The sequence below is a fragment of the Penicillium robsamsonii genome, assembly GCF_028829455.1.
Source record: "Penicillium robsamsonii strain IBT 29466 chromosome Unknown utg000003l_segment0_segment0, whole genome shotgun sequence".
Taxonomy (NCBI): Eukaryota; Fungi; Ascomycota; class Eurotiomycetes; order Eurotiales; family Aspergillaceae; genus Penicillium; species Penicillium robsamsonii.
Genome location: NW_026643221.1, coordinates 2,459,407 through 2,481,070, shown reverse-complemented (window position 1 = coordinate 2,481,070; position 21,664 = coordinate 2,459,407). Strand labels below are relative to the sequence as shown.

General features: G+C 47.2%; 10 protein-coding genes across 10 annotated transcripts; 5 read left to right on the top strand and 5 right to left on the bottom strand.

Moving 5' to 3' along the window:
- Positions 1-466: 466 nt before the first annotated feature.
- On the bottom strand, positions 467-1,140 carry N7447_005655 (5'-methylthioadenosine/S-adenosylhomocysteine nucleosidase family protein; the record flags this gene model as incomplete). The annotated part of the gene is made up of 2 exons (XM_057229917.1): positions 467-874; positions 934-1,140. 2 exons carry the CDS (start codon positions 1,138-1,140, stop codon positions 467-469), a joined length of 615 nt encoding a protein of 204 aa, XP_057085007.1.
- Positions 1,141-5,921: 4,781 nt separating this feature from the next.
- N7447_005654 (LYR motif-containing protein) lies at positions 5,922-6,882 on the top strand (the record flags this gene model as incomplete). Its single annotated transcript, XM_057229916.1, has 3 exons — positions 5,922-5,970; positions 6,028-6,188; positions 6,253-6,882. 3 exons carry the CDS (start codon positions 5,922-5,924, stop codon positions 6,880-6,882), a joined length of 840 nt encoding a protein of 279 aa, XP_057085006.1.
- Positions 6,883-7,435: 553 nt separating this feature from the next.
- Positions 7,436-8,200, bottom strand: N7447_005653 (RWD domain-containing protein; the record flags this gene model as incomplete). Its single annotated transcript, XM_057229915.1, has 2 exons — positions 7,436-8,058; positions 8,134-8,200. The coding sequence occupies 2 exons, from the start codon at positions 8,198-8,200 to the stop codon at positions 7,436-7,438; spliced, it is 690 nt and encodes a 229-aa protein (XP_057085005.1).
- An 835-nt stretch (positions 8,201-9,035) lies between these two features.
- On the top strand, positions 9,036-10,279 carry N7447_005652 (ACL4 family protein; the record flags this gene model as incomplete). Its single annotated transcript, XM_057229914.1, has 2 exons — positions 9,036-9,592; positions 9,649-10,279. The coding sequence occupies 2 exons, from the start codon at positions 9,036-9,038 to the stop codon at positions 10,277-10,279; spliced, it is 1,188 nt and encodes a 395-aa protein (XP_057085004.1).
- A 293-nt stretch (positions 10,280-10,572) lies between these two features.
- On the top strand, positions 10,573-12,303 carry N7447_005651 (putative histone deacetylase SIR2; the record flags this gene model as incomplete). The annotated part of the gene is made up of 5 exons (XM_057229913.1): positions 10,573-10,804; positions 10,902-11,212; positions 11,281-11,832; positions 11,888-12,067; positions 12,121-12,303. The coding sequence occupies 5 exons, from the start codon at positions 10,573-10,575 to the stop codon at positions 12,301-12,303; spliced, it is 1,458 nt and encodes a 485-aa protein (XP_057085003.1).
- Positions 12,304-13,405: 1,102 nt separating this feature from the next.
- Positions 13,406-13,711, bottom strand: N7447_005650 (putative Rho-associated protein kinase; the record flags this gene model as incomplete). Its single annotated transcript, XM_057229912.1, is given in 2 exon segments — positions 13,406-13,609; positions 13,628-13,711. The coding sequence occupies 2 exon segments, from the start codon at positions 13,709-13,711 to the stop codon at positions 13,406-13,408; spliced, it is 288 nt and encodes a 95-aa protein (XP_057085002.1).
- Positions 13,712-13,966: 255 nt separating this feature from the next.
- Positions 13,967-14,563, top strand: N7447_005649 (uncharacterized protein; the record flags this gene model as incomplete). The annotated part of the gene is made up of 2 exons (XM_057229911.1): positions 13,967-14,197; positions 14,249-14,563. The coding sequence occupies 2 exons, from the start codon at positions 13,967-13,969 to the stop codon at positions 14,561-14,563; spliced, it is 546 nt and encodes a 181-aa protein (XP_057085001.1).
- A 1,491-nt stretch (positions 14,564-16,054) lies between these two features.
- N7447_005648 (tRNA (guanine-N2-)-methyltransferase) lies at positions 16,055-17,723 on the top strand (the record flags this gene model as incomplete). Its single annotated transcript, XM_057229910.1, has 5 exons — positions 16,055-16,168; positions 16,300-17,162; positions 17,223-17,428; positions 17,487-17,611; positions 17,667-17,723. The coding sequence occupies 5 exons, from the start codon at positions 16,055-16,057 to the stop codon at positions 17,721-17,723; spliced, it is 1,365 nt and encodes a 454-aa protein (XP_057085000.1).
- Positions 17,724-17,884: 161 nt separating this feature from the next.
- N7447_005647 (HIT family protein) lies at positions 17,885-18,833 on the bottom strand (the record flags this gene model as incomplete). The annotated part of the gene is made up of 3 exons (XM_057229909.1): positions 17,885-18,141; positions 18,395-18,488; positions 18,576-18,833. 3 exons carry the CDS (start codon positions 18,831-18,833, stop codon positions 17,885-17,887), a joined length of 609 nt encoding a protein of 202 aa, XP_057084999.1.
- A 730-nt stretch (positions 18,834-19,563) lies between these two features.
- Positions 19,564-21,480, bottom strand: N7447_005646 (B-type cyclin nimE; the record flags this gene model as incomplete). The annotated part of the gene is made up of 4 exons (XM_057229908.1): positions 19,564-19,933; positions 19,992-20,130; positions 20,183-21,346; positions 21,472-21,480. 4 exons carry the CDS (start codon positions 21,478-21,480, stop codon positions 19,842-19,844), a joined length of 1,404 nt encoding a protein of 467 aa, XP_057084998.1. The 3' UTR covers positions 19,564-19,841.
- Positions 21,481-21,664: the final 184 nt, after the last annotated feature.

Below are 21,664 nucleotides of genomic sequence, written 5' to 3'. Positions count from 1 at the left end.
AATGCGATTTGGCTTGATGCCTCTGGTCTTACCCCCCACTCAGAACTTCTTCTACTAACAACCAACTGCAATTCATATTGAATGTTTAAGCCTAATCATCACAAAATTACATCCCCGGCGAGAAGCGCAAAAGTTCGATATCTGAATCTCGAGCAATGAAACAACCCAATCCAAGCCAGTGCCTCCAGCCAATGAAGAAATCGTTCTTTAAGGAAGGCAAGTATTCGAGAGTCTGATATACGACCGTTGCTTTCCTCTAGATGATGTACTCAGTAGTGGCAGGCGTATTGTACATCAGGGGTGAGGTATTGACGAATGATCCGAGGCTCGATTTCCTCGCGTTGCGTGTCATATCTTAGATCACAGATGTTATGTTTGAGCCGATCATTCATAAGACGTAGACAATGTGACGCTATTTGCGCATGCGTTTCTCGCTCATTGATGTAGAAGTCGCTTTCCGTACTCACTAAAAAATCTCGAAATGATAGATGCTGAATGCGGACGTGTCGGCATAATCACAAATGCCTCGCACTATTAGACAAGGATTTTCATCTATAATCCCTGCGGCCTCCATTTCAAAGCATATTGCGTCGGTTTGGTCTCGTTTTAAGCTGCGCTGCTCCTGAGGATTCTTCACAACTCCATTTCCCGATATAATGAGACCTCGGTGGACAACAGGTTGGTGATCGCGCCGTGGTTCACGGGGTATAACATGATCGCTACCGGCAGCCTCACACTCACTGCAATCGGACCCTTTGTTGACATGGAAGAAGCTTTCATCGAAGAGGATATCATCTTTATGTGGACGTTCGAACCCCTGATTCTTGGTGATACTCAGTATAACCCTTTTCAGTGGGTGCCTCTTCACCAACTCCTCCCATCCGCAATGGTTAGGATTTGGGGAGGCTTATTCAGACATCCTTTCAAGGTCACTCTTCCTTGTTCATACTTGACAAAGTCGTATTGAATAACACCAGAATGTCCATCTTGAGGAATGCTGACTGCAAGATCTCCCAGGCGGATACCTCGCTTAGGCAGGCCTGGGATCCCCGCGCCGATTCCGACCATCAAAGCGAGTCGGACATTTGGGAACTGTTGGCTCACTGCGGTTGCACAATGGGCAGCCTCTAACGTTCCCATCTGATGGGGCCGAGCTATCACCACATTGTGCTGTGCAATTTTCCCATAAGAGTATAACATATTTTCTGGATCCTCCTCTTTTCAGGTGACATCCATATTCCTCGTCCAGAGTGTATCTGAAGTACATGAGAAGCGGTGAAGGTGCTGAATATATTATTCTCAAGAACAAGGGTGGATTTTGTTATTTCAATATTGGTGTAGAAGTTAACTTAAATTACAAAAAGGAACCTGTCCTGAGCTTTCAAATTTCGTTTATGATGCAAAGCGATTTCTCCTGCAAAACAGCCAAATTGTTAGCATGGCTCCATTCCAAATTTACTGTTCCGGACTGGCGTTTGCACCTGCGCAAAGTATCATAAGGACGAATTTTCTTGATGAAACATCAAAGCATATCACAACATTACCAAATGTGGAAAATTTATGGAGCTGCAATCTGCAGACGCTCGAGGGCCATAGTAGTTCCGTGAACGCGGTAGCCTTCTTACCTAACGGGCAGACGCTGGCGTCCGGCTCGTGGGACCACACCGTCAAGCTCTGGGACGCGATCACCGGAATGCCGTGCCAGACGCAACATTCAGATGACCCCATCTCAGTCCTGCAAAGGCCTGGTTTTAATCCTCTAGCCAAGATATCTTCATCTAATGATTGGATTGCTCTTGGAGGCGAGAATATATTACGGCTTCCTGCTGACTATCATGAATTTACGTGTCATGCAATTCAACACGCAAAACTTGCTCTTGGGTTTAGAAGCGGTCGGGTCACTATTATGAAATTTTCCAGTAAACTGAAGATGAACAATTTAATTCTATGTCAAAGGAGGGCCTGGGATATCTGATCCTAATAAATCATTCTTCAATACACTGAGTACTCTTAAGTGTTTTCTAGATACTTCTATTAACACATTGGTTCGCCACTCAATGTCTGTTTAGATATTTCTATGCAATAGGAGATCATGTCATTATCTGTTATTACAGTACGCTTCCGCAATCGAGAAAACTCATGTTCCTTTCCACTCTCTTGTTCCATTCTACTCTAATTAAGCTTAGCGCTGTCTTAACTGAATTGATGGATCGATATCCTGAAGGAATGTGCTCTGACCAGGAGTTCATATCCGTCCGTACAAGCCAACCTAATCTGTCCATTATCCACGTTTGGATCGAAGGTCTTAATGCTTCTCATGCTGCTCATGGGATATAGTGTACGCCGTTTAAGTGGCAATGCTCCCATATGGCTGGCGCGGGTATTGCTATGCAGTTAACTGGATAATAACATTAAGGACAGAGACTGGTCGACTATTATAATCTACTATGGATCGGATCTAGACTACGCTAATATCACATTTGGAATGGGTCGAGAGCTGAGTCCTGGGACGATGACTAATTGCCAAATGGAGCTGGTTTCATTGAGTCAAGACTTAGGCTAGCAAGATACAATAAAACTTTATTGAACTGTTGGCTCTTATTGCAGATGGACATTTTCATTAATGGCCGTTCAGAAGCAGAAACACACTGCCTGGAGTAACCCATATTTGACCAAAGACACAGCCCTAACACTCTTATTTGTTGAATCCCGTCGCACTCAGGTGACATGTGCACTCCCTCAGTAGAGGGAGACGACTTATTTGCACTATATCTCATGTTAGCCATTTGCTATCATCACTGACCATAGCTGTTCCCAGAATAAAAGTAGGGCCGACTTACTACTTGTCCGCTGCACCTTCCTTGTCCCGGACAGCACAGGAATGTGCCGCCGTTACAGAATTGTCCCTTCTGGGAGCACCCAGCTCTCGCTTCGAGATTTGGACCGGCTTCGGCCATTGCGTAGGCAGCTAATGTAAACAGGACGACAAACAGCTTCATGTTTATGAGGTCTGAATAGATAATGTTGAAGACTGCTGAGGGATGAGTTTCCACCCGTGAGCACATTGGGCTTTATATAGAGTTGGTTCTATTTTGATTATTTACCTCATGGGAATTGTAGATCCTTAGGATTGGGCGCCTAATATGCCAGGCTATGCCTGACTGGTTCGCCCTTTGGGTTACATTGCAGGATCAGATCAGTTGACACTGTAATGCCTTGAAGCTGAAAAGAATCAGGCCACCTAACTTGCAGGTCTTTGCTTAAACAGCAGAATCTCCGTGTAGATCGAACTTGGAATTCTTGGAATACGAGTGAACATTCGTGAGCATTCGTGGGTGTTATCCCTAAATGATGGAAAGCATGCACCTAAGCCTGCACGAGTCGTGGGGGCAGGGCCCCATAATAGCGAAGGAGGATGGATCGAACAGCTGATATCAGATGGTATTCAGTCGAAGGAATACTATAAAATGTAGGCAATTCACCTTTGATGTAGCTTAGGAAACAATCATTCTATCAATCCCTCAAACTTTAATTCCCACCAGAAACCCAACTACATATCCCACAAACACCTTCAAAATGCGTTTCTCTATTCTAGCCCTTGCAGCCATTATTGGTCTGGCGCTTGCCTCGCCCATTGAAGCCGATGCAGGAGCAGCGCTTTCTTCGCGGTCTAATGACTGCATCGAACTCTGCAAGCTTGATGGCGGAGTAAGTTCATTTCACTTTCATTGCTTGGATTTCCGGCTAATATGATCAATTGTAATAGAGTGACTGGGATTGCATGGAGAAATGCAAGAACAGTTAGAAGCAGCACGATGACACAGAGGAAACAGGACAATACAACGTTGACAGCTAAAACGGCCCCGGGGTCCACAGGTCTTAGCCTGATTCTGGATTGACCAATTGAGCTTTCTCTGTGGACACGTATGGGACCAGGAGACTATGATTGGTAGTATTGTTTTATGTTTGTTGGTTATTTGACTGGTGTTAGGTCGTTTGTTGTATCTAACAGTCAAATGACAAGCATCACCATAATCGACACAGTCTAAAATGCTCCATGTCCAATTCACATTTCTCATTTTTGCCTCCATTTAAGAACTCCAGTTTACATTCATGGTTGCCTAAATTATCAAGGAGGCCATTAAGTTGAGCTGGGATGCACGTAAGGAAGATCCGGGGTTACATGGGCCGGATAGAAACGGGAGATCGACGCTAGGCTGCGTGGATGAGCCTGAAACATGTAATGGGGGAATCAGTAGCTCATGCCAAACCTGAGTCCTTTGGCATATGTACATTCACTGTTTTGGAACTTCCGCATATTGTATACTGATAATTTTCGACTCTGGCGGTGTTAACCGGATATAAGAAATTAGCGTAATGGTTATAAGGCGCAAAAGCGCAATGTGGATAAGGTGCATAAGCATACCCGTCTTCTACGACCTAAATATACCCATTTTCCCGTCATAATATTTAATTCTTTAAGTTAAATTATCTTATAGTATCTCTATTTCCTCAGAATGGGATTCTTTCCAAAATCGCTGGGAAATTGGGATTGGTGCGCGGGTATGTAGTAGTGGTACGCCATACTCATGGACAAACACGGAGTATCCACTCTATCTAGCCACCTCATGAAATTGTAAGAAAATCGGAATAATCCGGCAATTTCGAACTAACTTTAAGACGTAGAGTGATAAGTTTGAGCTGTTAGACGGTGTTGATATCGAAGATAAAGCTGAAAATAGCCTGAGCGTCCACGACTGACACGGTCCCGACGCTATCTTTTGGTTATATACTACAGACTTCATAGTGTTCACAAATTATAATCATTCCTAAGCTGATGAAGAGGATTTTGAGTTAAATCACTAAGTGCATCGAGCTCAAATTAGAAAATACATACACATCTATCCTGCAAATGGATAGCATTTGATATACCCCGAAAATGTCCGTCTACAAAAAGGGCACGTGCTTAGATCAACTAGTTTTGCGCATGGCTCACAAATCACATCGCGGACACTGTCAGGAACGTCATCGGGGGTCTTAAGAATTCCACCTTACTCTACGTATTTCATGAGGGCCTTCAGATGGTGTGCCTTCAATCTATGGTACCTTCGTCCACCCGGACCTTTCCAGCAATATTGTCCTTCGTGGCGACATGGAGGCCCGGGACATCGCATGACACGATACACATCGCGCCAGACAGATAGTTTCCTTAGAACGCCAATACAATTGCTAGACAAAACATCGTATTTTGGTGCAAGTCATGGTATTGAGACTAGAGCAGGAATATTGATATTCCGGTTATATACCTAATTTGTACTAGCGTGTCCTGACAGTGGGGCCAGAAAATTATTCGAAGAGTCTGGGTGATCGCACCAGTTTTGGGACATACTGTACAAGACACGTCTTTGAATATACTTCGAAAGCTTCGTCTCCAAGCGCCCGGGCAAGCCGAACAGTTGATGAAAAAGGGGTTCGCGTCGATCGGGGGTAGTGTAAGCCCAATGACACTGTGCAACGAGGCATGCGCAAGCACAGGGGCCAAGTCACGGGGTCCAAAAATAGGAATAATCAAAGTGTTTCCTGGACGGAAACTTTCAGAGATTAAACTGAAAAGAACAGATACTACACTTGATCTAAGCCAATAGGCAAAGAGAGCTGAAGAAGAAAGAAAAGAAGAGGAAGTTCCGGGGGCGCGGGTGGGTATATATAGGTGTGTGTGGATCACGTGATTTGGCAAATACAGAACGCACATGCAATATGCACTAGCCAGATTGGGACACCGACCACGCTTATATAACGGATTACACCAGTTCATTTACAGTAGGCGGTAGGCGGGCGGTGAACCACCTGCAGGTAGAAACGAGATAAGATATGTGATTATTTGGCGCTTCATTTTTGAGATAACCATTCAACACGGCAGCATGCATAAAATCCTAGTGCCCAAGTATTCTGGAGCTCATCGCTTTGCTTGTAAGAGATGAATCCTCATCTTTCCAGCCCTTCAAGCTAACAATCTGTCTCTGATAGGCTTGGCACTTTATCGAGCACTTCTCCGACAATGCCGTCCTTCAACTGCAGACACCCCATGGCTGAGTGAGAGCAAACCTCTCATCCGACAGAATTTCCGAAAATACAAGAAATTACAAAGCCCATCACAATCAGCAAATGCCTTGAAGGCAGGCTACGAGGTATGCGCGTCGAATCTTCGTGTAAGCTGAGCTTATGTGTTGATATTTCATCGCTGTATGACAGGCTCTAAATCTCCTCTCTTTGTCTCATACCAATCAGCAAGATGCGCACCGTGTTACAACTCTCATAGCCCAAGCCAGGTCACAGAAAGATAAATATGCTGCGATGCAAAGGAAAATCCGGCCAGTAACACCGCCTGTCAACCCTCTTACGCCCAAGAAAGCCCGGAAGGAGAAGTCAATTCGCTTCCAGGAGGAAACATCCCAGCGACATCCGAACGCCACATCGATTCTAGACCGACCACGGCCGTTGGGTGACAAGAAGCGCAATGTCCCTGTACTTGTCAATGCACGCGGGCTTCCGTTCTTACGATATAAGAAGCCGCAGCCGAGAAACGTTAGCAGTGTGATACGAAAAAAGCTTGGGCGTCGGTGGAACTGGATTGAGCGTCGAGACAGGCTAAAAATAGAATTACTTTTCGCCAAGGACGAAGAGGAGTGGGATCGCATCACCAAAACCAAGGAGCCATCCACTTGGTCTGAGCATCCTGCAAATGCTATAGCCGATGTCAATGCGAGAATTGGACGCTTCGATATGCAGTCCAAAGAACTTGCAGATAACATGTGGAAGATTGTTCTAGCTGAAAAGGCTTTGGCGGAAGAAGAAGCTAGCCAAAAGCAGCCAAAGCAATGAAACCGAGCGGTCACGGTCTACCTTTCCGCGCATGCATGGTTGATATACCAAAGTACATCGTCTGGCTCTTCGGGCAGACCGACATTGGTCAATTCATATGGCCGGCATAGCCTAGGGCCACGTCTGACCACCTTAAAGCCACCCATGTCCATAGCCAAGCCATTGTCAATATCGCCTGAGATCAAAACGCAAAAGTCGATTGCTCGAACCATTCAACAGACATGGTACATTATCCACGCCATCTGGGCAGCTATGTCCGCCCTTGATTATATACGATTAATTGATACCATGGACCATGGACTGCTGGCATGTCGAGATCACTGTGCTCCAGCAAGCAGCTCAAACCAAGACAACCTCTTTCGGGTCCTTTTTCATCTAATGATTGATCATTATATTGCCCTGTACCATAGCTTAAGTCTGTATATTACTCCGCATACCATTGATACAACATTGAACTTCACTTACAGCTCAGTATAATCACCCCGATTTAACAACGTTATAATACATAATTTCATGAAGTAATGGCAGGTCATTAACATTTCTATGTATCAGCTCATGCAGCCACTTTGAGCTTTTCAATGGGCGGCAAGGCATCATCCTCTTCCTCGTCATAATCACCCTTGGCCAAGCCCTTCTCCCACAATTGTCGACCTGTGAGTCTTTTCTCTTCTTTCGTGGTCTTTTTCTTCTTGTCTTCTGATTCCTTTTCTTCGCGTGCCCGAAGCTCCTCCTCCTCCTGTTCCTTTTTAAACTTGGCACTCCACTCCAAGAATGACTTGACAGTGACTGCTGTACCATGGAATTTCCGGTTCTCCTCCTCCTCTCTCTTCGCAGCGACTTGGTCCTTCTCAGCTTGAATGGCCTCTGCTCGCTCGATCATAAGCTGCTCTGCGCTTTCCTTAAGTGCGCTGACCAGTGTGAATACCATCGGCATACCCAGGTTCTCTTCGATGGTGGGCTGAAGAGACTCCATCAGTAGGTCCCTGTCTTCCTGGATATCTAGCCGATCATGCTTCGAAGCATTGGGTGGAGAGGAAATGCTGAGATTTGGGCCAACATCGGGGTAGTCTTCAGGGTAGGAGACTTCCAGGCATATCACGGGTTGCTCCGTTTCGTCGCCTTCATATTCGAGGGCATCGAGGGTTATGGATACTCGGTACGAGGTTTCAGATATGTCTAGGTGCCGGGTCTCGCTGTGAGCAAGGATGAAAAGGGAATTTGAGCCGTCTAGACGCCTTGCCTGTTACTTACCGGTAATTTCGTCGGGGAAGATTGAATCGAGCACTTCACGCTCCTCAATCTGGTCTTCGCGACCCATAGCTGCTGATCCGCCCGCGGATTGGAGGGGTAACGATTTGAGCGCCGGAGTGCAGATTCTTCGAGAGATACCGCGTGCAGAGACGAGAGTGGTTTTAGCGGGGCAGATTGAAATACTGTCTCGGCAATACTTTGATATATCGCAATATTAACCAACTCTGGTGAAAGACCGAAGCGCAAGCTAAATCAACGCAACAAATGTCGGGGCCAAATCTAGTCACGTGGCTATGTCAATTCGCCGTTATCCTGGCCCGCCAATGCAGTCTATTGTAAATTTTGACCGCCTAGCTTACCGCTAGCTTTTCATTATGAATTAGCAGCTCTTATAGATACAATTTCCACCTGTGGACACTGCCGTGGAATTTTACTAGATGATTGCTCTATTTTTATATATCAAACTATTGCAATACACTATATAGTAGATGAAAAAGTCGTCCGGGTTAAAAGTTATAGCATAAAGCATGTAAAGTGTAGAAAATAAGAGCTCTGGAATAGTGAATAGTCAGCCGCTTACAACCATGTATAGTCTTTTCGGCAGTCTTTTCGGCAGTCTTTTTGGCAGTCTTTTAGGTACGTATGTAGTCTTTATGTTATAGTCAAAGATGTATACTGCGGGCAGAATCTAAACTAAGACCCGCTTCGAGGAGACTAAAAGCAACATGGCCAGCCAATATTGCGGTCCCACATGCAAACCAGTCAAACAGCCCAAAATTTTGGATGCGGAGCTTCACTTTTTTTACTTTCAGATACCCTGCGAGTCACAATTGTCACTCACTCTGCTTCATATCCCAGTCGACGACATTACGATTTCTTATTAAACATTGCAGTATCCTGCCATGGGAAAGCCTAGACCGCAAAAGAAGAAGTCATCCAAACCCCGCGAAAAGTCCGTCCTTGGCCCTGGTGGCTCAATCTCGAAAGGCAACATGGCTCAAGATCCCTCCAAATTACTCGACCAAGCCACAATCCTCCTACAAACTGGTCGAGCCGATGAGGCACTTGATGTTGCACAGCAGGCTCTGGATCTGACAGCTGAAAACACCACTGCACAGCTCCCCGCCATTAATCTGCTTGGAGAAATCAATGTTGAACTAGGCGACATTGACACCGCCAGAAACTGCTTCCTTCAAGCTGTTCAACTCGACCAAAATGGCTCGATTCCGGAATCCCAGGGCGGAGGAGCTGAGAAGTTCCTTTGGCTTGCGCAATTAAGTGAACAAGGTGGAAAGGACAGCGTCCTGTGGTTCGAGATGGGTGTGGCGTCCCTCAGACAGACTATTCAGTCTCTTGAGGGGAAAACATCACCCGAGCAGATCGCCGATCTTGAACAGAAGAAGGCCAAGCTGTCTAACGCACTCTGTGCCGTCGCTGAAACCTATATGACCGATCTTTCGTGAGTTCCTCTACTTTCTAAATTTTATGTGGGCCAATGCTAATATACTCGCTCAGCTGGGAAGAGGATGCCGAAGCTCGGTGTGAAGCACTTATTACGGAAGCCCTCCTTGTCACACCCGAAGCCCCGGAGGTACTACAGACCCTCGCCTCCATCCGGATTTCACAACTGCGCACCGAAGATGCGCAAGCCGCGCTCACTCGCAGTATAAGCTTCTGGAAGGACCTGGCCCCAGAAGATCTCAAAATCCCCGATTTTGCGGTGCGCATCAGTCTTGCGCGACTCCTGATGGAAGTGAATATGGAGTTCGAGGCTCTGGAAGTCCTCGAGCGCTTGATTCTAGAGGATGATCAAAGTGTAGAGGCTTGGTACCTTGGAGGCTGGTGCCTCTTCCTGCTGGCAGAAAAGCAACAAGCACCTAAGGATGCGACCCCTGAGGAGCTTGCCGAGTCCCCACGACACGCATCACTAGACGCTAGTCGTGAATGGCTCAAGCAAGGCTTGAAGCTCTACGATGTCCTTCAGTACGAGGATGACCGACTCCGTGATCATGCATTGGAGCTTGTACAGGAAATTAGCAAAGAAATTGGTGATGATGATGAGAGTGAAGCTGAAGGAGAGGGAGAAGGCGAGGATTCAGATGTTGAGATCGAAGTCGACTCCGACGATGAGATGGCAGATTCATAGATACCAAAAGTGACGACCACATGAGATGATGTACATGTTCATTGATTTGTTTGATTTGATACCTCTAGAAGTAGTTTCTTTCTTTTTCCCGCCCAACTATTTGTCTCTCTTTTTCATTGTCGACCCCCTGTACCTACAAACCAAAACTTCTTTGATATCGCCACTGCAATTCATTCATCGGTTCCGGATTAAGTTGCCTCCGGTGAGGCAGATGCCCGAATTTTTGCCAAAGCAGATTTCAAGCGCGAGTGAAAGAGTCTGTCTCCGTGGCTGGCATCTCAAACTCCTGCAAAATGGATTTGGTACCAGCCCCAAAAGGAGAGGCTTCGCTGAAGACCACCGTGGTCGAAGTAGAGGCCGTAGATATGGAGCAGTACCCCATGGACGACGACGCGCCGGACCTCGCACTTGAGATTTCTTCGGATTTGGAGACGGACAGTGATGATTCCGAAGGATGGGATAATCTATCTAACTGCGATGAGGCGATCCAGTTCCTACGCGATGACCAGATCCGCGACGGTCTCGGTATGTAACTATATCCACCCTCACCTCTTACCCCGGACACCCCCGCTCTCGGAGATCAGAACGAACATTGGCTAATACGCTCGCTTTTCCATCACAGTTCCCGGTGCCTGTACTATAGAAGAGGCGACTGCATATCGAAAACGTCTACATGCGATTGGCAAGGCGGCGTTCGTGGAGGAGACCATCCTTCGCGAAACCGTCACGGCCAAAAAGCTGTGCACGGCGTTTGGAATCGCGCCCCCGGCGTTCCTCGATGGTGCACCAGATGAGTCCTATCATTCTCTTCTAGCTGTCGCGATCTCGCGCGAATTCTCCCGGAGGCCCAAGCTTCCCCAGTACAACTCCATCGACGATGCTGTTCGGCTCCTTCGCGAGTCTCGGAACATCATCGTTCTAACAGGTGCAGGTGTATGTTCATATTAAAGTGTATCCAAAAGATTTTTAATCCATAAGTGCTAACCGGTATTTTTTGTCAGATCTCGACCAGCCTGGGCATCCCTGACTTCCGTTCTAAAGATACCGGGCTCTACTCAAAACTGGCACATCTGGGTCTGAGCGATCCACAAGAAGTCTTTGATATCCATATCTTTAGGGAGGACCCGAGCGTTTTCTTTTCGATTGCCAAGGATATTCTCCCGACGGAAAAGAAATGGTCGCCCACCCATGGGTTCATACGACTTCTACAAGACAAGGGGAAGCTGTTGACCAACTACACGCAAAATATCGATAACATTGAATCGAATGCAGGGGTACTCCCAGAAAAAATTGTACAATGCCATGGATCTTTCGCGACGGCCACCTGCGTGAAGTGTGGGTTCCATGTCCCTGGCGACGCGATCTTCGATGAAATCAGAGCGGGGAACATCCCCCACTGCACCGTCTGCAAGGAGAGAATCGCAGAAGAAGAACTAAAGCCGCAAGGTCTTAAGCGCAAACGAAGTTCCAATGGTCAGCAGAAAGACCGCAAGGTCTCCGACGACAGTTCGGATGAGGATGACTATGAAATCCCGACTCCTGGAGTGATGAAGGTCAGTGATTGCTCGGCGCCTTACTTGCTTTCTTCCATGCTTACAGATAGTACAGCCTGATATCACATTCTTTGGTGAAGATCTGCCCGATGAGTTTGGTGAACGTCTAATCCATCAAGATCGGGAATTAGCAGACCTAGTCATTGTGATCGGAACCTCGTTGAAGGTAGCCCCCGTGGCTGAAGTACCAGGAATCCTGCCTCGCCATGTCCCGCAGATCTACATATCACGCACTGTAAGTCATACTAAAAATTATTGACACTGTACCATACTGACCATAGCATGCAGCCGGTGACACATACCGAGTTCGATATTGATCTCTTAGGTGACTGTGACGTGGTAGTATCAGAACTTTCTCGTCGGGCCGGTTGGGATCTACAACATCATCTGATACCAGCTGATGAGAAAGTGGATATTACCCCGGTGGAGGGATATGAATCACGACATGTTTTCAAGGTAGTCGGTGCATAGTGGCGGAGTTTTCGGCATGTCTTGCTTCTGTTGTCTTAAGGGAGGGCGTATCTTCGGGTTTCTGTTCATAGCTGGATGTGATGATATTAGGTAGACTTGGTCTTTTTTTTTTTTTTTTTTTGCGATCATATCACACCTGGATAGATCTGGGTTTCATCGACTTGTAGTTCAATCATTCATTCTGCAAATCTTGTTCAAATCTCCTCTTGATGCTGTAAACAGCGGACCTGTGAATTACTACATCGGGTTATTTTTTGCCGTTTCTCTAGAGAGGAATCTAAGCCTCTCACATCTATAAGTTCTGTTGCAGCAACCGAGCAGCGTAGCCACGCTCCTAGATCAACATCAGACCGAGCCATAGAGCACGGATAGTCATCCTTAAATGAATCATCCTCCTAGCTGGTAGGTGTAATTGGTAGATTTCCCAGAAGACTTGAACTATCTCTTATTAATCCTCATTGCCTAGTCTGTCCACCAATGTCTGTTCAATCACCCACAACAACTGTGCCTGTACCATTAAAAAGTGAATCCAGGTTCCTCAGTCTCTCCTGGTGAAAGCATATGAAGAAGTCCACGCTTCTCCAGGCCAGTATGCCTTTTTCGAAGAGAAATCCTCTGTTTTTCGATCCATATCACAGCTGTGGTCATTCGGTTCTCTGCTCTTGACTGCTTCGGGGTCAGTTACCTCGCCGTTGCGATAGAGCAATAACGCACACCAGTATCTCAAACTACTCCATAATCCACAAATCACGCGGCCTATAGCCATGCGCCATAGGGGGATAGAGGTTATTTCGGCGTCGCTCTCCTTCCCATTGGTTCTTCTAGGGAGGAGCCTCTCTGTGTAGACAGCTAACTCCGCAATCGTGGTATACCTATTGTGCCAGCATTTGTCTATAATACCGTCAATTAGTGAGTCGCCATCTAGCTCCGGAAATTTCATGTTCTGCAGTAAGTCCACAACTTTGGGTCCATGCTTCGTAGGATCCTCGTTAAGACATCGATCTCCATAAACCTCAAAGCCGTAGTTTATTGGATAATATAAGGAACCGAGGGCGAATTACTCTGTTCGAGGACCTAGGAAGCCGGAAGATCCACGTCGTCCTTAGTTCGGCTCGTTACTATTGAGTATTCGTCCATACGGGGCCATGTAATCTTCGAAGTCCATCCCGATTACCGCTGTGCAATCGAGATCAGACAATTTCAATTGATCGCGATAAAGCAAAATATTTCCGGGTCGTAGGTCGCCATGGGCAAGGTTGGGCGATTCGAGGAAAGCGACGGCTTGAGAAAGGTCGTTCATCCATTCCTTTCGTAACAATCATACTTCAGAATTTTGGGACCTTGACCACGATGCGAGGATGGACCTCATAGACGAAGGAGATGTCTCCTCTCCAGACCTAATGCACATCAGGGAACTAGTGTTGAATACTCATCCTAAGAATGAAATGTAAGAAGGAATAGTTTGAAAAGCAGACGCAGGGGAAATTATGCTGTGTGTACGAGAGAGGTGACCAAAGAGAAGAGGTGGAAGACCAGGGGTATTCAAAGTGCTAGTTAATGGCAGTCTCTCACCTCCGTTTAGATTCCTCCTTTCGAACTTCTTAGTGCTGTTCCTGTTTTTTGGTGAGGGCTTTGTCTTCATCAACACCAGAGGCTTGACATAATGAGAAATGCTATCAATTCTCTACCGCCAGAGTTATGGAATCAAATATGTCGAAGACTGAAGATCAAGCATGTTTGTGCATTGCGACTAAGTTGCAGTGCGATAACACTTGGGACCTACGACTATTTCGCCGATCGGGTTTTCCATGACTTCTATCTTGCACTCACCAGCGATGGCCTACGTGCACTGAAGTACGTGGCTGGCCACGGGATTTTCGAGACACATGTCAAGGTAGGTGCACTACATGCAATACTTCGAATATGAACTGATTCTTAACGCTAGAGATTGTGGATTGTCCCCAGCCTCTTCTGTGCGGGCTACACATGGACACTTGACGATATCAAGCGACTGGTTGGGTTGCAGAAGCGCAATGAACAACATCTACGTCAATTCAGCGGTCCCTTACCCGAGAATCTGCCCCATGGCATTGTCTTGCGCCAACGGACGACAATCGAAATGCGACTTGCTTCGCATTTAAAGTTACCATTAGAAGATCGCTATGTGATCTACAAGGATGCAGTAGTCGACCACTTCCGAGTTCTTTTATCATCCCCCAACTGTATGAGCACCGGAAAGACACGCCTCAAGATGCACTAGAGAGCTATCTGCCTGCTTTTTCGAATCTCCCCACGGCAGGACTGAGAAATTTCAACGGTCATCCGAATGACGATACAACTAGGAGATACCCGAAGATGATAAGAGAAATAAGTAGCTTGCGAAGATAACTTGGGTTCAATCCAGTCTTCCCTGGCTCCCCACCGGGGGCTATATTTGAGTGTGCTCGTAGAGGTTCCTTCCGAGGGAGTTTGTTTTAATCCCATATTTTCTCTACACCATTGGCCGCCCTCGGCACAACCCACACTCGGATCGCAGCGCTCGAGACTTCTGGTGGGATTATGGTAGATGGAGTATCCCTCACACCACTAGTTGAAGACGTCTTAACCCCAATCATTGAACAACTACAGCGCCTATCTGTTCGCATTTTGTCGGCCCATACCCAACAGAGTGAGCGGCAGCATTCAGGCGAAGATGAAGAAAAGGCGGCGTTCCTGCTACAGGAATCAGTGATCTGGGAGAAAATGAACAATCGCCCCGGAATCGATAAAAACAGGCTGCTACCGCTCCTTGCTAAGGCAGTCCCGAGTATAGAGAGTCTGGATATCACTATGCGTGCCGCCGGTATACACCTTTACGAGCTCTGTAAGCAACAAAGCGGCCTTGACCTGGCAGACACACACTTCGACTGGGTCTCAAAACATTTCAAATTCCGTCGTCTATCGGTATTATCGTTGAGCTACATCATAACCACTGTACCATCCTTTCAGAGGTTTCTACAAACCGCTCTACACACCCTGAAGCACTTGACCCTTGAGGCTATTATGTGGACAAGTGATCTCAAGATGTCAAATCCTCGAGGAAGAGAGCATAAGAACGAAGGTCTGCGGATCTGTCGAGAGGTCTTTGCATATCTACGCGACCACTCTAGGATACAGGACCTTACAATCAGCAGGTTGCAGTATCAACGAGAGTCCATCAAGGTGGTCGACTCTTTCCACGATCTACAAAAATCGCAGTCAATATGTTCCAAGAGGTGCTATAACAAAAGACACGACGCAATTTCCTTCCGGGGGGGAGCCATTTTCGGGGTTGTTTTAGTCGCAAGTGGAAACGAGACTATAGGTGAGCGTCAACATCAGCACCGGATGACTAAAAGTGCTGCACAATAGGGAGTGGGCGGTCAAGGGACGTCCAAAGTTCCAAAAGGCCGTTCCTGTCAAAAGAGGTCACATCTTCGGCCACAGGTCCTATTCTAATAAAACTATCTTATCCAACTCTCCGGCCCTTGATCAAATCATTCTAATCGTATTCCAAGAGAGCAGGATTCAAACTAAATTTAGTATTTGGAAAATGAAGAAAATTTCTGATATAAATCCATACTCCGTCTCCGTATATATTTCTGAAGACCCGAGAAAAAAAAAAAATCTCAACCCGCAACACCCCGCCTTGAGAGCAGCAACGAATTACGTGAACTCCCACTATCAAAAGAGATATCCTTAAGAAAAAAACCAGGCATATAATTGTCTCGCCATGGATTATCTGGTTCGGTTCGCCCAGCTCCATGAGACCTTCCGACGGCCGGAGATTGAAGCCTGTGCCACACTCGCGGGCGTTGACATTGAAATTATCACCTACAATGAATATGTATGTACCCTTTCTATCTATATTCGAAACGTCCAAATCATTCCATGAACATTGATTCACAATGATGACACCCCTCTATTTATCCTTGCATGATCATCCTCCATTTGCAGAGATTTGACTGACATATCCAGTCACCATACTGTGTTGTAAGACTACCGGATGAAGCTGCGGCGCGGGCAGTTGCCAAGCGCAGTATCTTGGTCAAGGATATCTTTGAGCTATGGGGCGAAGGCACCAATTATGAAGAGCTACATGCAGATGTTCATCGACGAACCCAGCATCGCTGGGACGACTACAATGACGTCCCATTCAAATTCACGATTGACTACTTCGCAGGAACGCGCAGTCAAGTGAAGAAGGGAGAGATCATTCGATCATTCTCGTACATGGGGTTCAAAGGCCCGATCCGGCTAACAAACCCCGATGAGGAGTTTTTCGTGATGGAAGAGTACATCGATGATTATGAAGTCTCTGTCACGGGTGTGTCGCGAACGGAAGATCCGCGGAAGATTTACCTCAGTCGCAAGATTGCCGATAGCTGTCGCGAGGACGTGCTCAAGTACGACCTCAAGAAGCGTCGTTATATCAGCACGACTTCCATGGATGCGGAATTGAGTCTCATTACGGCGAATATGGCTCTTGCGGCACCGGGAAAATTGTTCTTTGATCCATTTGTCGGAACTGGAAGTTTCATAGTTGCTGCTTCGCATTTTGGGGCTCTGACTCTGGGCGCAGACATTGATGGCCGCAGTTTCCGTGGAAAAGAGACCGGAAAACTGGGCATATATGAGAATTTTGACCAATATGGCCTCAAGAGTAAATTTGTTGATACGTTCACTTCCGATCTTACCAACACGCCACTGCGGAGAACTGCCGTCCTTGATGGCATTGTCTGCGATCCGCCATACGGTGTGCGTGAAGGACTTCGGGTTCTGGGAAATCGCAAGGGAAAACCCGCGGTCAATGTGATCATTGATGGGGTTCCTGCTTACCTGTATGTTATTTGGCTTCCATTTCCCTTTTTTTAACTTACAATACTGACTTTGACCTATAGCCGACCTGGTTTCGTGCCTCCCAAAAAGCCTTATGGCTTCGAGGCTCTGCAGAACGACGTTCTCAACTTTGCCGTTCGCTCCTTGGTTCCCAATGGCCGTTTGTCAATGTGGATGCCCACAACAAATGACGAGAAAACCGAGTTCCCTGTTCCCATGCATGAGAATCTCGAGATTGTCAGCATCTCTGTTCAGCATTTCAACACCTGTAAGCTTATGACAAAACCTTGATATTGAAAGGTATTGGCTGATTTTATTCCTTATAGGGTCTCGCCGACTTATAACCTACCGCCGTCTACCCGAGGGACAATTGTCGGATATTACACTGGCCCGGAAGAAGATTGACGACCAGGGTACTACTGCGGATGATCTCAATGCATTCCGACGAATGGTACGTATTATTTGAGAGTTGATGGCTTAGCACTTGGCTAACTTGTTGAATTCAGCATATGCTCCGAGGCCACGGCACCAGGGTCGGGAAGGACCAAAAAACGACGGAATAAGAACCCCGACATAGCAAATCAGATAGGAAGCTATCCAGCCTACCTTCAGCTTGGAGGCTTGCAAAACTGCGTAATAGAAACCCCTATATACAGCAGATAACCCGAAGATGGGACCAATGATCAGATGCAAGAACAGAAGAGAATACCAGATAGAGTGTATTTCACAGCTTCCCTCGCTGGCTTCCTTCTGGAACCAAGTCTGCAGCCAAGTCTACACCCTCGTCCCTCTGAATTCGTTTGACTTCCTCAGCCAGCTCAATTCTCAATTCACGAGCCAAGGCCTCAGCCTCATCATCGTCAAGCTCCTCTCTCTGCCCGCGGCCGAACATAGCAAAACTTGTTCTCTGATTGGCCCCTTGAGCAGGGCGTGGAATGATGTGGAAATGGACGTGGGGTACTACCTGTGCTGCTCTTTCACCTGTCACTCAGTTAGACGATTATTGTTCTTTTCCCATAAACATGTGATAACAAGGTGGGTTATGGACGTTGATGCCGTTTAGTTCAATAACAAATGAAATAAGATATCGGTCAGGGGGGGGGGGGGGGGGGGGTTCAACCTCCTTGAATGCCAATTATTGATACATCCATACGAAGTAACACCATACAACGCATAAATACTCCAATTTCAAACGTCCAAGGGGGAAACGGAGAAGAACAAGGGGAAGACATACCATTGTTCTGTACTACATTCCAATGTCTATCGGGATCATTGCCGAACACAGTCTTCGTTACAACCCTGGAGATAATAGGCAGCCATTTCCCCATCTATGCGTCAAATCAAAGACAAGGATCAGCAAAAGAAGAATTTTTTTTGAACAGTTATAGATAAACCGATGGGGAATAACTACGTACCTCCTGTCCTGCTTGAACACCCATGTCTCCCAGCAACTTGTAATGATGTCTTGGCGCTACAAGGACATGCCCGCGGGCAAGCGGCATAATGTCCAAGAAGGCGAGAACATGCTCAGTGGAGAGGATGATGTGAGATAATGGACCTGAATCCGGGGGGGCTGTAGAGGCTGGATTGGACTCAGGGTCATTGAAGGGGGTTGGGGGGTATGATGAGGCGATGTTGCAGAACGGACACGGTGGGGGTGCATTGGAATCCATGATGGGATAGAATAATTTATTTATTCAGTCCGAAGGTGGGTTTGTAAATCTGGTTAAGTATCAGTCTCAAAGACAGATGTAACTATTGTAGTAAACAAGATGGAGGTTGATCTCAGAAGTGATTCAGCGGCTCACCGGGCCCCCCAGGGACCGACCTGGAACCTTGAACCAACCTCGGCTAAGCATAAGCTTAATTGGACGCCTCTACAACCCCAGATATTATACTATGCACTCAAAAAGAATAAGAAAAGAAATGGGTTCAATAAGCACGCCATACACACGGATCCAGTGTTAGAAATCCAACTATTTTGAACAAAACAAAAGCGGTCCAACTTGTCACCGATTACCTCAACCGTCCATCAGATATCAATCTTGCTTGCCTGGAAGACTCAGCTTGAGTAGCATTGAATCTTCCAGCTGATGAATTGAGAAACACCCGAGAAACAAAAAAAAAACCATAGCCACCTTGGCTTCACAAAAGATTTCCAATCCGCAATGCCACGCAAACGTGCAAGCCATCGGAACTTGCATGATAAACAAAAAAAAGTGATCCAAAAAGGATAACACTGCACCGTCCAACCTAAGACAAAGGCGACTTAGGGTGAAACAGGGTAAAATTGCGATTTGAAGAAAGAGAAAAACAGAATCCGACGCCTGAAACACGATCGACGAGAATGTAAAAGATATCAAGGCAGGCGGGAGACAGATGCTGATGCACGGAGAACAAGCAAGCCGAGGTTGAAGATGTAGGGGTAAGGGAAGAAAACAATAGCACACAGGGCCGAGCGCCGAACACCCCATCACAGAAGACAAATGCGGAAAGCACAGAAATTCAATCAAGTCGTCGTAAGAATATGCAAAAGGTAGTGAAGTGAATACCAGCACAATGAAATGCCAACATATGTAGGAATTCGATTTCCCTGCTCAAGTCGTCGCAAGGCCCTAGGGAGTCATGAAAGGCATCGACGTTGGCGAGACAGGAGTAGCATGACATCGTAAATGGTACAATTACTGTTCATCCTTGGCGTAACTGCTCTGCTCGGAGCCGTCGACGTAAAGGTGGTGATATTTCTTGGCCCATTGGCGAGTCAAGATAGAAGCTTGAAGACTGGTCAGCATGTCATCTCGAGAGACAAGGAAATTATTAATGATGCTTACCCTTCAAGAACTTCTTGCTGGCGTATTTCTTAAAGAAGGCTTCGTGGGAGACAGGGCGGTGGAGATAATCAACCATCAACTGGAAGACGGGATCGATCTCCTCTTCAGTGTATCCGGCGTAGTGAGCGAGAGTGGCATCCTATGATGGGTTAGTTAGGATGTCCGAACAAGCGAAATGGAATGTAACGTACCCAAGGTCCACGCTCGAGGATGAGACGTGCAAGGTACATGGCTGCAGCAGAGATATGGCTCTGGGGGAAGCCCATGAAGCGGTGATCGAGGAGACTGATCTCCATCAAGTACTTGCCCAGAGTGCGGGTTTGGATATCATAGTTATCGGCCTTGGAGATACGTCGCAGGAAGTTCATGGGATTGGGGAAGCTCATGTTGTACTCGAGGGTTGCAAGGACGTGGCGTTCGGCATCGAGAATCTCCTTGTCCGAGAAGGTCTCATCGGCGACATGGCTGAAGTTGGCGACGTGAGGGGAGAGCACTTCCTCATACTTAGAGGCAATGAACATGGCGGTAACACCAACCAGCTGAAGACGATCAAGGGCGACAACTTCAGCTGACAGGAAGCGATCGATGATGTTGACAGCAAGGAACAGGGTCTCAGGGAGGAGACGGAAACGGGTGTGCACTTCGATAAGCCAGTCGACAAGGATCCCACGCATCTTCCATTCAAGATCGGGCTGATGGTCAATGTAGTCAGGGTTGGGCAGAGTTATGATCTCAAGGTCCTTGAGATACTCGAAGATTTCAACCACGTATTCGGCAGCCATTAATGGGTCATCTAAGTCCTCAGTGTCCAGATCCTGCACGGCGTCATTCAGATCCTTCCCGCTAATTCCAGGCTCCTTCACTTCTGGTTCTTCCACGATAGGCCCGGTCTTTCGCCCAAGCTCGGGCTTCTTGCGGGGAGGCTCATCCGATGGGTCCTTCGGCGACGGACGCTTGTGGGCGTTGGTAGCGGGTTTTTTGTTCAAGTCGCGGGGTTGGAGGGCAGTTCGTGTTGCAGTTCGTGAGGAGTTGGTGCGACTGAGCTTCTGAACACCTCCAGTCTGGACAGTTGCCTTTGAGGTCAAGCCAGCCTTGGCAGCGACCGGTTTCTTCCCAGCTTTCGCCTCAGCACCCTCCGTCTTGTTGACATTGCTGACATCGCCGAGGGCAGCACGGGGACGTTGGGTTCCGGTAGCCGTGGTGGTCGACGCCGTTCGCTTGGTCTGCAGGGTTTTCTTGGCTCCAGCGGCAGAAACATCGGAGGTCAGGGCGGCTGCTTTGGCCCGGGTCACACGCGCTGACGGACCGTTCTCATCGTTCTCATTCATCGTGCCTCTGGTACGAAGGCTGCGGGCCTGTAGTGGAGTCAGTGATGAGTCCAGTGAGGTCATAGGGTATACCCAGATCTCGAGGCTATGGATCAGATATCCCGTGACCAGGATATGAAACGCGTGTTTTGGTAAAGTTAAAGATTGCTCACCTGAGGCATCGTGAAGATAATAAAAGGAAAGCGACGCGTAGAAAGGGGATAAAGGGGACAGGAATATATTGATTCTTGTTCTGCTTAAGAAATCAGGTCAGCATTCCAACCTTGGAATCGACATTGCCTCGGTGGGGACCTCATACCAGAGGGCTGAGGAGGTGCACGTACCACGCGTGAAAATGCGGTTGTT